The 19,163-nt window shown below is 33.8% G+C and overlaps 2 protein-coding genes across 3 annotated transcripts in view; one reads left to right on the plus strand and one right to left on the minus strand.

Moving 5' to 3' along the window:
• LOC124186717 (26S proteasome non-ATPase regulatory subunit 12) overlaps positions 1–19,163 on the minus strand; it is a 44,081-nt gene that overhangs the window by 14,338 nt on the left and 10,580 nt on the right. The gene's annotated exons all lie outside the window — the stretch shown is intronic.
• LOC124186733 lies at positions 8,192–14,190 on the plus strand. The gene is made up of 3 exons (XM_046578670.1): positions 8,192–8,570; positions 9,767–9,881; positions 13,486–14,190. Exons 1-3 carry the CDS (start codon positions 8,332–8,334, stop codon positions 13,606–13,608), a joined length of 477 nt encoding a protein of 158 aa, XP_046434626.1. The 5' UTR covers positions 8,192–8,331; the 3' UTR covers positions 13,609–14,190.

The following is a 19,163-nucleotide window of genomic DNA, read 5'->3' on the forward strand; positions in this document are numbered from 1 at the left end:
GGAGATCTATATCTTGTGGATTTCATATACGATTGCGTAAAGCAGAAAGACATCTTGGACATAACAAAATATAAGTAAGTTCACTGATACTCAATAATTTGTTTTTTCCAAATTCGAGTTGCGTATTTGTCCTTCCTAAGTATAGACTGTTGGAATATTATGTATTAAGAAGTGCCCGCTAGAAAGCAAAAAGTGTGTTGTCTGTTGTCTGTTGACTGCCTTTCTTCTCTTTCCATGTTTTTGTTTATTTTTCTTTTGTAGGCTCTTGAGAGGCAGTACTCTCAATGCCGTGTAAGAAGTGCCCGCTAGAAAGCAAAAAGTGTGTTGTCTGTTGTCTGTTGACTGCCTTTCTTCTCTTTCCATGTTTTTGTTTATTTTTCTTTTGTAGGCTCTTGAGAGGCAGTACTCTCAATGCCGTGTAAGAAGTGCCCGCTAGAAAGCAAAAAGTGTGTTGTCTGTTGTCTGTTGACTGCCTTTCTTCTCTTTCCATGTTTTTGTTTATTTTTCTTTTGTAGGCTCTTGAGAGGCAGTACTCTCAATGTCGTGTAACGAACATCATCATAACCAAAACCTCTCCTCTAACCACTATACAAATTATTTCATTTAATCAATAAAAAATACTGTTATTTGTGTTTATCTAATTAAAAACAATAGAAGTGCACCTTTATTATCCTGAATAATAAAAAAATCCCAACATAGACAATCCATACAAACTGTATTTTTGATACAGTTTCCACATACAACTTGAAAATTTTTTGTTATGTTGCACAATCTAGGTATGGAACTGAGGGGATTGGATGTGCGATGAGCCAGTTATTGACAGGAAGCGCATCCTGCATGGCGTAAGTTGTTATAGATCATTGTTTTAACATAGTTAGTCAACGATTTTTTGGCACAATGGTAAAGTACAGTGCCAATTGTAGTTGTTACACTGCAAAACATTGCTTTTGGTTACTGCACAGCAAATGATTAAATTTTTTAATAATTAATTTACATAACGTAAATTCCAAAGAAATAGTTGGATAGATTTCGACTAAATTTTTGTGATGAATCAAGTGTTTGGTAGAGATGTGTTGGAAACTTTTCAAACTTATATAAAGTCTGGTTACATATATCTTGAATTTTAAACTAATGACCAAACACAATTAAATGAAATTTTTGGAAACACCATGTTATTCGATATATTTTGTCTTCTGGTTACAAAATAACCTGGTTTACCTGAGAGCCCGACTAATCAGACATCTCGAAATTTAAGGATTGACCACTCATTTTCAGTATACGAAAATTCGCTGTTACTTATCCTTCATTATCCTGTGTTACAATATATTGCATGTTGTTGTTATAGTCACGTTACCAATTTCTTTCCACACCCATAGACTCACTAAACAACAATGTGAATAAAAATACATTCATATCCTTTTCTTCCTCGGTAGCATTCAACACTTCAAAAGCTAAGCCTTTTTGTCCATCTGACTAGTTAATTAACTAGTAAATTTTATTTTTGCTCGTATCCCTAGAAAGAGTTTTCAAGTGGTAAATATCTTTGTTATCCTTAGGTTCACCAACAAGGATTGTACTTTTTGTCCTTTACATCAATCCAAATTATTGCCTATTGGTGGAACAATCAATATGTTGTTTCAATTCATGGGGCAATCCATTCAGTTTAGATTGGTGGAAGTAAGCGAAAAAGAAAAATCTGAATTAGGCCAACTTATAAAAGTGAGTGTATTTTATGTAATACAAAATTCAATGATGAATTCAAATATTTATTAACAATTGAGCATCATGTTGCAGTTTCCAAGTAACCTTTCCCCTTACTGCATCGTAGCTCGATATTTGACGTTTGCCAAAAAAAAAAAAAACATACGACTCGCAGCAAAAACCTCAAATGCGCAACTCTCAGATTGTATAACCTTATCACAACAGCAATTATCTCACAAAAAGCACGCCTTGCGTATAAGGAATTACTTTTCAATTTTCTGAGGTTCACAAGTTTCTTCTGCAACTGTCATATAAACCTAACCTTCTCAAAGACATCCAACAAACAGTTTCCAGTTAACGATTACGTTCATCAATTATTGGTCGTTTGCAATTTTAGTCGGAAACTTGAATTAGTTCTAAGATATGGCAGAAGACTCTTTGGAACTCACCACATCAAAAAAATTATCAAAACTCTTGGGCACTGGTAGTAGCAAACCATATTCTTCCGTCAAGGAGTATTGCCTGAATTTTAACAAGCTATTTGTAGATGACAGACACCGATTTCTGGATCAGCGTGAGATCTGTTGTGTATCATTTCATTGTTAAGAATAATCAGAGTTACAATCTATTTGGAATTCTAAATGTCAAATATGTGATAGATTTTATTGAGGGTACATTGCAAATCTCGTCTAGACCGTGATTCTTTAACTTGATCGTAAGTTAATTGACAGGTGCAATTTTTGCAAAAGAAATGAATGCCACTTGCACATTCAAAATTCACTAGATTAGATTCGTATATTGAACACCAGCTCTCGAATAAACCAAAGTGAATCTGTAAAATGAGATTTAGAAATATTCATTACATTAAATTTTTACTTCTGATATCCGGAAGATTTGACCTAGTTTCTATTATCTGAAATTGCAAATGTTTCATATTGGAATAGTTCCGTTTGTTGGAATAGTTAATGTTTCAAACTAATGTTATACTACGTTGTAATTACATGTAATTGGAATTCAAAAAAGACTTGTTGAGACTAGGTGATTGATGACATATTCTGTCGAATAATGGGAGTTGTGCATGGCTGTACGAACAACCCAAGTCAACTTACATTATTTTAGATATCACTTTCTACCATACAAGTTTAAAGTTGACGATATGTTTTGCTTGGCTTGAAAATGTAGTATTTCTACATTTCATATGTATAGATTGATCGATAAATTATGCTGGAAAATGTTAGAATTAGATCAAAGTCACCAGTGTTCAATCATTTAGAACATTCCATTCATAAAATATTTTCTTAATTTGGTGATATGTTAGCTTATGTTACACGAAGTGCCGTAACTAATGTTGCTGGAGATATTTCAACGAGTCTCTTTTCTTTCCCTATCTTTTGATTCGGTTCATTCAGCCAATTTATTCTCAACAATGCATTGTTGGATCTGTTTGCAGAGTCCTTGTACTTTTATTATGACCCTCAAAGATCTTTCAAAAACGGATTTTTTTGTTCCAGTTTTTATGAGTTATAACAAAATTCAAAAAACAGTGAATACAGTTCTAGATCATTTACCGTGCACTTTTCTTAAATCATACTTCAAACATAACAATGTTTCAGGCCAACGGAGGAGTCGTATCGGAAAACTCTTTGATAAAATTTACTAGCAGAAATGCTCACATAGAAGACGGAGATCTATATCTTGTGGATTTCATATACGATTGCGTAAAGCAGAACAAGATCTTGGACATAACAACATATAAGTAAGTTCACTGATACTCAATAATTTGTTTTTTCCAAATTCGAGTTGCGTATTTGTCCTTCCTAAGTATAGACTGTTGGAATATTATGTATTAAGAAGTGCCCGCTAGAAAGCAAAAAGTGTGTTGTCTGTTGTCTGTTGACTGCCTTTCTTCTCTTTCCATGTTTTTGTTTATTTTTCTTTTGTAGGCTCTTGAGAGGCAGTACTTTCAATGCCGTGTAACGAACATCATCATAACCAAAACCTCTCCTCTAACCACTATACAAATTATTTCATTTAATCAATAAAAAATACTGTTATTTGTGTTTATCTAATTAAAAACAATAGAAGTGCACCTTTATTATCCTGAATAATAAAAAAATCCCAACATAGACAATCCATACAAACTGTATTTTTGATACAGTTTCCACATACAACTTGAAAATTTTTTGTTATGTTGCACAATCTAGGTATGGAACTGAGGGGACTGGATGTCCGTTGAGCCAGTTATTGACAGGAAGCGCATCCTGCATGGTGTAAGTTGTTATAGATCATTGTTTTAACATAGTTAGTCAACGATTTTTTGGCACAATGGTAAAGTACAGTGCCAATTGTAGTTGTTACACTGCAAAACATTGCTTTTGGTTACTGCACAGCAAATGATTAAATTTTTTAATAATTAATTTACATAACGTAAATTCCAAAGAAATAGTTGGATAGATTTCGACTAAATTTTTGTGATGAATCAAGTGTTTGGTAGAGATGTGTTGGAAACTTTTCAAACTTATATAAAGTCTGGTTACATATATCTTGAATTTTAAACTAATGACCAAACACAATTAAATGAAATTTTTGGAAACACCATGTTATTCGATATATTTTGTCTTCTGGTTACAAAATAACCTGGTTTACCTGAGAGCCCGACTAATCAGACATCTCGAAATTTAAGGATTGACCACTCATTTTCAGTATACGAAAATTCGCTGTTACTTATCCTTCATTATCCTGTGTTACAATATATTGCATGTTGTTGTTATAGTCACGTTACCAATTTCTTTCCACACCCATAGACTCACTAAACAACAATGTGAATAAAAATACATTCATATCCTTTTCTTCCTCGGTAGCATTCAACACTTCAAAAGCTAAGCCTTTTTGTCCATCTGACTAGTTAATTAACTAGTAAATTTTATTTTTGCTCGTATCCCTAGAAAGAGTTTTCAAGTGGTAAATATCTTTGTTATCCTTAGGTTCAACATCAGGGATGCTACTCATTGTCCTTTACGTCCATTCAAATTATTGGCTACCAAGTTCAGAATACGAAGACTTGTTGACTATCTAGTCAGAATACAAAATCAGCTTGATGATCGTGATAATATTATGAGAGAGACACTTCCCTCTGAAGAAATAGTAAGTTTGAATTCTCATTTTTACTGGTATCTTGAAGGTTAAGGAATATGTTGACTATTACGTGATACAAAGATTAATCCACGAAGTAGTACTATTATAATAATTAATCCAAGTTGATCGTTTCATTATTTTGACTCAGTATCCACGGGACTTTGCTTCTTTCGAGTTTTTTATGTTTCAATCATAAGGCAACTACAATACGATTTAGTCTGTACCACATAATTATGTCTCTATCAATTTCTATTTAACTCTTTTTTACGACATTTAAATTCACCGGGAATGAAATTCAATACGCCTTGAACAATTTAATGTCCATGCGTTTGCTTCTATTCCTGCAAGTTTTGAATTCATGAGTATCCATGCCCAGAATTAGTTCGTCATTGTTTTCTACTGAATTCTTATTGCGCCTAGTGATTGAAATCGTTATAAATTTCGAAAAAATCCTGGTTAAATATTCAGAATGTTTTCTTGAATCAGAATATAATTTCCTTAAATGTTTTATAATCAGACTCTCGTTATAATCACTCACTTCTAAATACTATAAAGACACCTATCAATTCATTGCAATTGATAGCCATTTGCTAGTTTAGAAACGTATTCCATTAGTCATGTAAGCTATTATTTGCTATCGTAATTTTGGAATAAAAAAAAACGAATTCGACTTGACTAAAATTTCTTATTGTTTCCAACCGTTTTCAGTCTACACTCGTTTACTGGTTTACTAGTTAATATTTATATTTCTCAACTTAAAAAACATAACACTGCTATGTATTTACTTCAAAATTATCGATAACGCGGCTTTTTTTACTTGAAATTAGTGGGGACGCACTTACCAACGACTCGTATTACAAACTTACGCCGGGTGTAAAAATATGTACTTCGTCTCCTTGGTATGCAATATGCAATTTATTGTTTTTGAATTAAAAAATTAATTTTGTCATTGTATTAACGATCTTCCGTTTTTATCCTCATCTTTTCATCCTCATCTTCAAACAAATGAAGATTGGTGACATTGAACATCGTGTTGGTGTTCTCAGTTCTGAAATAGTCTTACTATGGCTATAAATATGTCTGCTATAGGAAAGTTGCTATTACTTGGCGATTATAATGTTCGTTGATATAATTGGCTTAGGTTGGAAGATAAGTCAACTGCAATCATAATAATGTCAATATGTGCATTATCATATTTTTTTCATCTTGCTTTTATTAGCGCAAATTATTCTTGCATATTTTATTTTGGGTTTGTCGCGTTTGAATTTCGAATAAATAAACAAACTTTCATCGGGATAATGATACTCACTACTTTGTACAGCAGTGTGAAACTGTATCACAGACTAGTAAATGTTTTCCCATGCAGAATAAAGCACTGTGGAAGTTTGATGAAGCAAATCTCTCCACATAGCACTCAAAATAACTTTTTACCTTTGGCTAGGTGTTGGGAGTCGATCTCGATAAGCAGTTTGTAGTACCTGCTTCATCAAATGTTTACGGTAGTTACTTATGCAACGATAAAATTTTCATTTCCAAACTAAACTTTATGTCTTACGCCAAAGGTGCTGCCGACGACAGATACCGAAGGCTCCATACCAGACAGTTGTCTGCGGGCAGATAGTAATGTTGAAAATCAAGAAACGTTAGGGGGCGAACTGGTTACTGATGTTCCATCAACGTCGAGATTCGAAGAGAAAAGTCACTACGAGGCTTCAAATGAGGTGAATCCTGAAAGTGGAAGAGACATCGAGAATATTCAGTAAGTTTCATTCCAAGATAGAATGCAAAGACTGAATACATAGTCGACCCACGAGGTTGGAGTTTGTAATATTAGCGTGCCATTGCATGGAAAAGAAATCGCGATTTTGCAATCTCAGAATTTCTTTATATGGGTTGGGCTTATAAAATAGTACGTCTTTGCCAGAATCGCGCCGTGAGTAAAACTTTTATTGCAATTTCGGGAGGGGTATTCGGAAAATAATTTTTCAACGATTTTTGGGTTTTGATATTTTATTATTCTACATTGTTTTAGCTTTATTTTAAGCCATTACAGACCTCGAAATTGGCAAAGTTAAAAAAGTCATAGCTAAATATGTGTGCACAAGAAATGTACTACAAGTAGTGTCACACACGACTCAATGATTGATGCCAGTTTCGAAATTTCCAGCAGTTCCCAGGATGTTTCCGACCTGAACAGGAGACTTGGCCGAACAGAAATAGAAGATATTCTCAGAAGAGATAATTTTCGATTGACTTCTTCCGACCGTGACGAAACAATTGAGAATGCCTCATCATCGATTGAATGCAGGCGAAAAAAATCGTACAAGCCGAGTAGTAATGATGATACGGCATGGTCATCGTCACAAGACGAAAAAGCAACTAATGTCAAAAGTCGGAAAGAAGATATCAGACAACAGCCAAGCTGCTCCAACTGTACAGGAACTAAAAAATTTGCATCCGAGAATAAACCTTCAATACAAGAAGCTGGCAGAATCGCAACTGGCAGGTATGTTGAATTGTTCATAACTCTGAACAGAGAATTGAAGAACGGAATCCGTTTCTGGCGTGGGGAACACTGCAGAAACATGCATCCGCAGGGTGGAGAGGGGCAAAAGCAAAATGTAGTTGAACATATTCGTCGTCTTTCGATCAGCTTTTTAAAATAAAAATTTTAAGAAAGCTTAAGATAGCTGCAATTTACCGTTTCAGCAAACACGTTAATTAATTTTATTACATTATTGAATTGAACCTCTGTCTGTAAATGTAGATATTTATCACTTTCTGCCGATGGAAAACAAATTTGACTTGGCGTGGATTTCTGTAAAAAAAAATTCAATCCTTCCGAATACGAATTGTACTTTAAAGTAGATTTTCAAGAAATTTTATTTATTTGTTTATCTACAAGGAATTCTTTTACAGTATAAACAGTAATACATGTAACGTAATACAACAATCTCCATTTCACAGTTTTCATTTCTTTTTCATACATATCTATGAAGAAGCAAACTCCAAATGCGCCAATATTAAAACAAGTGAACAATCGCGATATCAGCCAAAAATTTGTGCTTACAATTAATTTTAAAGAAAGATTCTTTGCAAAACTACGAATGACAGGGTTCGTAAATCGTGGTTATTTTAAGATGATTTTAACGCAGGAGCCAGTTTTTTTGGAGATGCTTTAGGTTGTCAAATCGAATTTAACCGATTAAAATAAATATAAATTCAAGTTTCGCAAAACTACTAAATAGGCTACTACCATCTACCCTCATCGAGAATTCCGCAGCTCATCAAATTAATTTGAACTAATCTAATAATTATGACTAATTCGTATATTTTTACGTAATTATGACTGTGAAACACATGACAATCATTTTCATCCATTATATCATACAAATTGAATCAGTGGCAAAAAAAATTTCCATTACAATGTGACTATAGACAGTTATCTTCTTGATATTGTATTGAAATAGTTCTTTTTTCGAAATTTATAAATTTATGCTGAAATTCATACTACTGACACCATTCGTAGAAAAATCTATAAGGAACAACAATTTTTTATCTTTCATGTTTTGTGAATGTGAATACTTTTTGAATACTGTAGAAGTTATTTTACCAGGGGAATTACAGTTCAACAGCAAAAGAAAAGAACAAACCAGACAATATTTGCTAAAGAATTTATGTTTCTTTGCTTGCAGTGAAACTGATGTGTCAGAGGTGGGTCCCAATCGTCCTATGTAAGTTGATACTTGACATTTTGTAATTGTGTGGGTTTGCTCGAAATTAAAATTTGGCCCTTGTTCGCCTCTCTTTATTTCACGTTAGTAGAGACCAGAATGATCATATCCTGCTTTGAAAGCTGAGAATTTGGAGTACATCCCTGAAGTATTATGTTTTTGAATTGGGTGGCTGGGCATCATTTCGTATAGATTCATTCTTGTAAACTCCTGATTGACCTATTTACTAATAATTACACCATTTTCATTTCTACGTAAAACACAGATGATATGAAAGGGAAATGAAGAATAACACTGGTGAATATGATCTTGTGCCTGAATAATGCATAATTTCACCTCATTCCTTCCACCTTAAATGTGAAGAAAATTATCATTATTTCGCATTTTCATTCTGTACCCAGAACTACGTTTTTTAGTTTTCCTAAGAAATGAAAATAGGTGCGGACTGTTTGGTAGCTACAACCACAAATTTTTTACAGCATATCACTTATCCACTTGTGAATCAACATAATTGATAGGCCAAGGAAAAATTCAAAATTCTAAGGGTAGTACTTTTTAGGTATGAGTCCGGAAACTTGATCTAAGGGTAATTCGCTGACATTGAATCGAATGGTAATAATAATTTTGCAATGAACTGTCGAGATCATTATAAAAAAAACGGTTAAACGGTTTAATTCGAAATCTAATAACTTTATCAAAAAATATGGACAAAAAAACACGTAAAAAAGTATCTAATGTTTATCTTCGTATCTTCAAAATTAGGGAGAAAAAGGCGAATGAAAATTTATTCTTAAACGTAATTTCTTTTCAATCGAATCAACACTGGTAAGGTAGGGATGCAAGATATGTCTGTCCTAAATATACGAATTTAATATTTTTTTAATTATTTGATTTTTTTTCACTTGAATAACTTTTGTTTTACTTATTTTTCAAATTAAACGGTTTGAGCCTTTTTTATAATGATCTGGGGGGTTGATTGCAAAATTACTATCACCATTCCATTCAGCGGCATCTAATTACCCTTAGATCAAGTTTCCAGATTCATTCCAGAAAGCACTACCTTTGATGCTTATTTACTGGTCTACGATCGAAGTATGTTGCATATAAAGATACATCATGATGTTTATGCAATACAAATCCTTCAATTTGACAAAGTTTATTTTGTAACATGCTTTTTCTTTTTATGTTGTGGACAGACACAGAAATTTTGATAACTGGGAACAGCAAGAGATGGTAAATTACCTAATCAAAAACAGCTGTATCAGTGAAGCACGTGGAAATAGAGTATGGAAGCAGATGATCGATGAAGGGGTAAGCATGGAATATATTGTTCGTTAAAAGTAACAATCTATATGGTCAAAAGAAAAGCTTGTTGATTAATTTCAATACGAACAAGTTGATTTTAAAGTTTCATGAATTTTGGGAGTTTGTTTGCAAATTAATTCAAAGCTCATTGTGTTGCATTCGCAAAAACTCCTCCACCATAAGAATACACACAGTATTTTTATAGTCTCATAACTTTAACACAAATTCCTTAAATTTTTGGAAATTTTTGCAGCGGTTTTATAACACCTGTTATACTTGCTGCGATTCCTTGAAAAACTTGATCACTATTTATTAGATTCAGACGCTGTGAACTGGCAATATGTGTTAACTTCTTGCGCTTCTGTGGATGTCGCTGTTGAAACTCTTTCTAAAACTCTTTTTCGAAATTATAACTTGCGATACCATGATCTGTAAAACTTACTCCTCAAACTTCCCAAATTGGTTCAGTCCTAGTCTAAAGCAGTTGGTTACTCAAAAAAAGCACTGCATAAACGATTCAAAGAACAAAGAGCTGAGTCTGATTATTTATTTTTTAAAACATCAAGGAGTAACTGCAAAGACCTGATGAGTCACGTCTACCCGGTGTTCATCGATAAAACTGAATCCTTAATTAAAGCTGATATTGAGGCTCTATAGTCTTATTTAAATACTTGTAAAAGTATTAGTGAAACGCCTAGCTGAATGTACCTTGGTGGTTAGGAGTCTGCAAGCTTGGGGGCGGCATTGCCGATTTATTTAGCGACCACTTTGCAAGTGTATATGATGCTGAAACTCTGGCTACAGTGTCCTCTTCCGCTTCTAAATGTCTGTTCCTCTAGCCTGGTGTCAAGCGGTGTGGATGTAAAGCGTTGCCTGAATTTGTTAAAGGATAATGGTAGTTCAGGACCAGATGGTCTGCATCATCTGTTCCTAAGACTTGCTTTGACTGTCTTGTGTTACCTCTTATGCTAATTTTTAATAGGTCCAAGAGGGACGGATAATTTTCAAAAGTTTCGAGAAAGAGTTTCGTGACTGTTATTTAAGACCGAGGCTTAGAGTTGTGTTAAAAATCGCAGGACGATCTCTAAATTGAACTCTATAGCCAAAGTTTTCGATATGATGGTTAAGCGTAAACTCGTTTATTATTCCAGAGCAGCATGGTTTTATGCCTTCTAAATTTACTGTCATTAACCTCGCGGTATACACAGATATCATTAACGTAGTACCGTGATAAATCACTTTTCTTACAATATCTTTCAATTTTTGAATACACATAATTTGAAGTGTCCTTTATACGTAGGAATTTTTTTTAATAGTCCTTGCGGTACTAAATTTTGCAATATTAGCGATCAAAAGTCGTACAATTTACATGTATTCCCTATCCCAACCGTAGTTAGAGTGAGCATTTTATTTAATAACAGCCATACTTTTCTTAGAATTTTTTTTAAAAACTGAGAATTATTAATTGAGGATATAACAAGTAATTTTTTTCAAAAAAAACATAAACAAGCAGTATTCATTTTTTTGTAAATAATTCTTAAAGTTTGTTGCTTTTAATGATTTTCAAACTTTCTCTCATAACCTGACCCGTGAGCAATAGTGACTTGGCAACGTTGCCCTACGCGGCAAGTTTAAAATGCCATAAAGGCCCAACGAATTGAAATAAATGTCAGAACTTTGCGGGTATAGGTTACGGTACGGTTCAGTCTCCAATTATAACTAACCTCAAATTGATTTCATAACAATACATTTCTCTACAACACATGCTTGAGGGGCAAGAGATACTGAGTTAGAATGCAACGTTGCCAAGTCAGACAAAAGACACAATGGGAAAATTTTTATACTTCTGCGCATGTGAGAGGAGGCGCAAAGGTGTACTGTATCTCAACTACTTTTTACTTTAGTTATAATGTTTTATACAGGGGATATTTCTCTGGAAGTTGAGGACTGCTGCTATCACGGTACTACCTTAAGAGGGGATTTAATCACAAGTTTCAGATTGACTCGATATACACAGATATAGTCAAGGCATTCCATAAAGTTAACCACTCACTGTTGCCGGGTAACAAATATTTCAGGACGATTATACACTTAACAACGCACCTCTGCTGTGTGCTACCAAGAACAGAGACTTAGGGGTCATTTTGATAAAAGAGTTGACTTCACGATTCATGTAAGCTTTGTTTACGGTCCAACACTCAAGAAAATATATTTTGTCACAAGGATAGCTTAAGACTTTAAAAGGCTGAACGCTTTCAGGACGCTTTACCCTGCACTAGTGAGATCCACTCTTACTTATGTTACGATCATTTGGAGCCTGTATCATGCAAACTGCGACAAGTTGCTCAAGGCTGTGCGGTACAAGTTCTTGTGCTCTTTGGCTTTTATATTTGTGAGACCCATCTGTCTACGACCATGCTCACTCGAGTTTGGCAAGGGATGTTAGTTTTCGCACCCTTAAATTCTTCAACACCTATTTAGACATGATTTTTCTATTGAAAATCTTTAATAACTACGTTGACTATCCTACCATCTTGAATAATTTCTCGCTACACACGCTGGGTAGGCTTCTGAGGGCAAGTTTCCAATTGTTTGTGGTACCCGTGGATGCGGATAAAAGACAGCACCGTGTCATTACGGACAGGCTAGGGAACCTGTTCAATGATCACTTTGAATGGCTCGATTTATTTGAATTTTCGATCTCTAGGTTTGAAATACTCTGCAGGTGCAGGGTCTTGCCTTTCGAGTAGGGTTTGGCTTACTGTTATTCTAATTTATGATATTCGTTCTGTTACACTTGCTTTTTCCTTTATCTTTAATTTTTTCTATATATATAAGTGGCCTACGTTACTTGTTTCTCTTTTTTGTATTGTCTTTGTAAGTGGGAGAAATATCATGAAAAATAAATGAATAAATAAATAAAGCAATCATTTTTTCTATAAATGATACTTTTTTGCTAGTCCATTAGTTAAACTGATTTTCCTAACTGAAAAATCTTCTGGTATGCTTAGATTGAAGTTTTCTTTGGAACGGAGGGAATTATATGAGAAAATATATTTCGCAGGTATTGCACCTCCTTAACGGGTAAATAATGCATTTTACGTCGAAAATGCAAGTGATATAATGTTTTAAGAATTTTTATTCTCACTAAAACAGTTCATGTAAACTTTTTTCACAAAAGCTGCTATAATAATCAAGTGAATAGCGCCGAACTAAAATTAAATCAATCAATTTATTGAACCAACTTTATATTTTAGAATTATTTCCTTAACGCTATTCCTGATGCAAAATTGACAAATAATACAATTTGTCACTGAAATTAAATACTCAAGAATATTGAAATGCCAACTAGTGGCCATTGCTACATATTCTATATTTTTCGATACGCTGTACAAGATATTTCTTTGACATTGTGAGCGTCCTAAATTTGTGATATGTCAAACCTTATAGATGTCTAGAATATACAACACGTTGACCATTTTTGGCTTCATTTGTGTTGAATGAAAGGTCAGTGAATGGAAATTGAAACAATGAGAAATTGTTCTTGCTTGCTTCAATATCTGTGCTGCACAACCATTACAGTGAATGATAAAGTGCATTTTGGTTTCAGCTGCTGAAGCACAGAACTGTTCACTCCCTCAACAATCACTTTCGGAGAAAGATCCTGCCAAATATTCATCAATTTGAAATGAGTAAAGATAGTCGAGAAGAGTTCGACCGTCTTAAAAAATAGGTTTCATCGTATCAAATAAAAAGAGCTATTATTTTTCTATGTTTGAAATATATTTCTGCGAATATTTGTTCATCCTTTCTAAGAAATTCCTCAATAACAGAGGCTGCGTTCCTCTTGTCTGCATTTGAATCGCCATCTCAGGCAAGGCACAATTTAAATTTTCACCATAGATTTCTTACGTTTTGATTTGATTCTGGAGCCAAACATGAATTATTATGGCGCTAGATTACACCTGCCATATATTTCATTGTTAAAATTACATTTCATTTAGTTAGTTGCATAAAAAATATTTATTCAGTGAATGTCATTGATTGACAATTTGCAAACTTAATTTTTTGCAATTTTGCTCGGTTTCGGCTGGTTCCAGTCGACCATCATCGGGCCGTTTATTTACAAAACCAAGAAAATTGACTATCCTAATCGTTTTGGATGTGAATTACATCGCGATCCAGGAGGTAGTGTGCAATAATTCGAAAAACAAAAAATTCGAAATTTTTATTTTCAACTATTTTATACAGACATATTGTAATGAAGGTGTGTTGTTTACACCCCATTATACATCCTGGCACGATAATGTTCAGTTACTCGGCCCATTAATATTATTGTAATAACAGTCAGAGATTATCAGCACGAGATTATCAGAACGAGTGGGAATGGGTGAGATTTGATGTGCAGGTATTTTCATGCGGTGAATCTTGGATAATTTCCGACATCCGCGGAAATAAACTAAAGGATGCATAAGCGCATACGCAAAGACTTGCGCAATTTCAGTATTTTTTATTCTCATTTTTAAAAAAGCAAATTTCGTTCTGATAAACTCAGGCTTTTTTTTAAACACATGTCTGTATTAAATAGTTGAAAATGAAGCATCATTATTCATCAAAAAATATTGAAGCGACTAAACCGATTGTGGTATCATTCGATTGGAATTATGCGAAAAATGAGTTTAGAACCTCCAAAACCTCCTAAAAAAAAAAAAAAAAAAAATAATACGTACGGTGTTTCTGGTTATGAGATAACACAATTTTGCGCCCTATTAAAATTTGAAATTCGATAAAAGTTTATTTCCGATCCACCGTTCTGTACCTAACTTGGCTTAATTACGTTTTCATGGTGAGAAAAATGTGCTATTTAGCGGTTATTCAAGAATATTATTTCACACTTTCTCGTGTTGATGTTTTTCCGCAAAATTTTTACGAATAGCACATTATGTAACTTGTGCGTAAAATGTACACACGTTTTTCATCATACGATGTTTTTTACAATGTCGTGTGGAAAATTCAAATCGCAGGTCAATAATGAAAATATTAAATTCAAAACATTATACTATCGGTATATGGGTGTAGGTTCGTGGGAGTGGATTCAGGGGCGAATTTTACGCACAGTATTGCAAAAAAAAAACTTATTTCGTTTCCAAGTTCTAGATTTTCTCGATGACAGTAAGAACTCGTCATTTTCTACGATATTTTCTACGTAAGACTGTAGCTGTTTCTATTCAATTTTAGATATTCGTGTGAATCTTCACAATTCTCCAAGAGTCCAAAGTTTATTTTCATTTTTATGGCCTGTGGATTTTTTTAAATTCTATCGTAGAAAACTGTCGACTGTCACTTTATATACGTACTTTCATTTCAGTTTTTGGAGTAGGTAGTTGATTTTTTATACAGTTGTAGATAGATGTCATGTACTTCATCTACATTACAATTTAATGCAATTTCTACATTGTACGTGTAATTCCTCGTTACATTTCATCGTTTTCTACGAATAATCTAAAAATACATGACGTTTTCATACAATAAAATTCCATTATTTTTTCTGTTTCCGTGTTTTCGTCGAATATTGTAGAAATAAAGGGTCTAGCCGGATAAGAATGGTCAACCTATCCCCACCGAAGTTTGCGGCGCCGATTTTTTCTAAAGTTCCTGACCTAAAAAAAAAATACCTTGTGCAAAATTACAGCATTCTACATCGATTCCAAGGAGACTGTCTGTTGAAAAAACGTGTTTTTTCAATTTCTGTAATTTTTAAAACCAAGAGACAGCTGAAAAATCTGAAAAAATTCTGAAAATCAGAAACATGTCAACATTCATGGAAAAAAATTTTGCGCATTTTTTTATGCTAAACTCTATTATTAATCAACGAATCTGCCTTTGAAAAAAATATTTTGTAGTGTATAGATTTTGCTACTATTATGACGAAAATTGACATGATTCTCTTCATTTCCTGCAAATTTTTTCCGATTTTTCGGCCGTTTCTTGGATTCAACAACTACAGAAATTGAAAAAACACGTTTATTCAGCATAAAGACCCCTCGGAATCGACGTAGTATGCTGTAATTTTGAAGGTCTTTTTTTAGGTCAGGAACTTTACAAAAAATCGGCACCACAAACTTCGGTGGGGGCAAATTCACCATTCTTATCCGGTTCGACCACTTCACTAGAGTAAATATTCTTATTCTAATTATCATAAGTGTCCCAAATTAGCTCATTGCCAAGTAGCTCCCAATTATATGGGGTACATTGACCCCGAGAAGTTGGGGATTTACGAAAAAATAAACTGTCTCTATCTTATTGGAGATTGAGAAAATGGAATAACCGATGTTAGTGAAGAAACTCTTAGTCTTCGAAATAGATTTGTGGCTAAAATATCCAGAGAAGCAGAAAAATATTGGAAACCAGGGTAAAGTGAGGTAGGTAAAACAATTCTGAAAGAAATGTTTTCTTTCTATATTTTGTGTGTAGGGGAATTTGTATCTCAACAGTCAATTTCAGTAGAACATTGTCGTTCCGGGGGTAATTCTATTGCTCTGCACGTACCGACCCGTTTTATGGGATCCCAATGTAAAATTGAGTTGGTATTGCAGAATACTACGATCTCACTTTCAGCTCCCCTTCCAGACGAACCAAACTCTATAAGGTTAGCAGTATTTTTTGCCGGAAACTTTTACGCAATCATCTTTATGCGGCAAATATATAGCAATAGTTGTTTGTTATTTCGATGTACAACAAGACTTGCATTTAGCAGATATTTCCTTAGAATGCTGACAGCGTTTGCTTAGAATGATTGGCTTGAATTTTGATAGCAATTGAGGATACACCTTGTTTCAATATTGCTGACAATGCTTTGCAACCATTGCCGTATTTGTCCTCCAAAGGGTATAGCTGGGTTAATATGGGAAATCTGCCCCCGCGGCTTTTTTGACTCGCACTTAGAGGATCGATTTGGTGTCGAACAAAAATAATTCACCTAAATTTTTAGCTCTTTAACCCAAACAGTTTTCGAGATTTTCAAAAAACCTGTTTTTTAGATTTTATTTTTATTTTTATAGTAAAACTCAGAACTAATCAATGATGATTTTTTTCCTAATTCTTAGGAGTCTACGACATGAAAAAAAAATGTGATCGTGATTCTTAAACGAAAAACTAATTTTTAGCGAAGAAAAGAAAATTACATTTTTTTTTTTTTTTTAGCCTTCTTGAAAGGTGTCACTCACTGAATTTTGTCAAAAAATGTCTTTTATACTCCTCCATACTCAGGAATTTTTTCGAATTGTTTGAAGTGGTGCAACAATATCAAAAAAATTAAAAACTCATTTTGTTTGAGAAAAAATCGGCTGTTCTTCGATACTCACTTGTTCTGCAGATGAATCTTCAGTAGTCTTGACTTTAGTTGGTCTTGATAGAATTATTCGACACTTACTACAGGTGGTATCTAAACACTCTCTTTCCAATTTTTTCTGTCGCATTATTAGCCTCATCAATTGTCATAATAACTTAAAATTTAATTTTCTTTTCTTAGCTAAAAATTGGTTTTTCGTTTAAGAATCATGATTTTTTTTCATGTCTTAGACTCCTAAGAATTAGGAAATGAAATCATCATTGATTAATTTTGAATTTTACTATAAAAATAAAAATAAAATCTAAAAAACAGGTTTTTTTGAAAATCTCGAAAACCGTTTGGGTTAAAGAGCTAAAAATTTAGGTGAATTATTTTTATACCACACCAAATCGATCCTCCAAGTGCGAGTCAAAAAAGCCGCGGGGGTAGATTTCCCATATTAACCCGGCTATACCCTTTGCACGCATGTTAATGTTATCTGGGTATATTCAGTGAAAGTTATTTACAGGCTCGGAATAACCGTAAGACTAAAAATACTATAGCCGTAGACCCTCGAAATTTTCGGCCTTAAAATTTTTCAAAATAATACCTAAAGTTTCAGTAATTCGGGTATTTGAACTCTCAATCTTTACCAATAAGACTTTCCTGCAGAAGGTTCGAGAAGTTTGTCCACACGTATACAAAATATCGCAAACCGCTAATTTTTTCCCTATAGTATCACTGAAAGATCTAAATGATTTGTCTCTGTTGAGCATAGAGAGTAAAAATTTGGGCCTTTTTTTCCTCAGTCAACGCCTTAGGTATCGTGCCTCCTTAATTCGGGCCTGGTCATGTAGCAGTCCGACATTTACTTACAAGTTTTTTCTTCCTATATTAAATAAACAAATGAACGGAAAGGGTTCAAATTTCGACGGTGCATCACTCTTTCGTAGTGGACTACAGGATAGTTAGAACATAAGGCAATAATGTGTAAAGAAAGAATGATCCAGGCCTGATGCTGTGACAACTACAACAACAAAAAAACATAGTATTTGAAGCAGTACGAAATTTGTATGACTGCAAGAGTTGTGATAAAGCAATCGTTATGAACATCTAATTTCTAAAGTAAAAGTAAATTAATCACTCACAAATTGTTCTAATTGGCCGGTATGATGATCTGAAACGAAAGTTCGACCTAGGTGCGTTAGAAATTGCAGATTTCCTCGATTATTTCCATACCGGAAATATTAAACAGAGAGATTCCAAAGCTGTGATGTCGATTACTTCGGCAAAAATCTGTATATTCAATATAAATTACCTTCGACTATAGGTAATATTCAACCAACTTTCAGAATTTTTGATGCAACACATCGATAGGGGAAAAAATGAATGGCAAGTGCCAAAAATTGTATTTGTCGCGCAAGTGATGAAATTCGGAAGCTTCGGAACAGAATTTGGAATTTGGATAAGAACATAGGGTTGTGGGTAATTTAAAAAAAAATTGCTTCTAGATATTTCAGCCCAATGAATTCATTAAATTTAACATTAACCATATTAAGGACCACCATAATAATCACATATAATGGTACTAAGATGCAGCCAAAAATAGTACATCTAACATATACACATGCATGTACGCACTAATGGATTGATCCTGATATAATCAGGGGGGAGTACAAAAGTTGGTCGGATTTACTCGTAATCCCACACACATATTAGGTTTTTTCGATCAGAAGCAATTTTATTTTCTCTCTTATCTGAAAAACTTATTGCACACGGCAAAAAAGAAATCATTCCAAAAAGATGTCTCTTAACTCTAATTTCAAAAGGTCGACTTCAGATTGAGTAACGTAGAGGTCCAGAAATAATTTTTTTCCCATTCTTACCACTTGACCGTTTAAATGACCCGGGGCGGACTTGATTTTGGAAACAATTGGCGAAGAATGAAATTCTCTACA

The sequence above is a fragment of the Neodiprion fabricii genome, chromosome 7, assembly GCF_021155785.1.
Source record: "Neodiprion fabricii isolate iyNeoFabr1 chromosome 7, iyNeoFabr1.1, whole genome shotgun sequence".
NCBI lineage: Eukaryota > Metazoa > Arthropoda > Insecta > Hymenoptera > Diprionidae > Neodiprion > Neodiprion fabricii.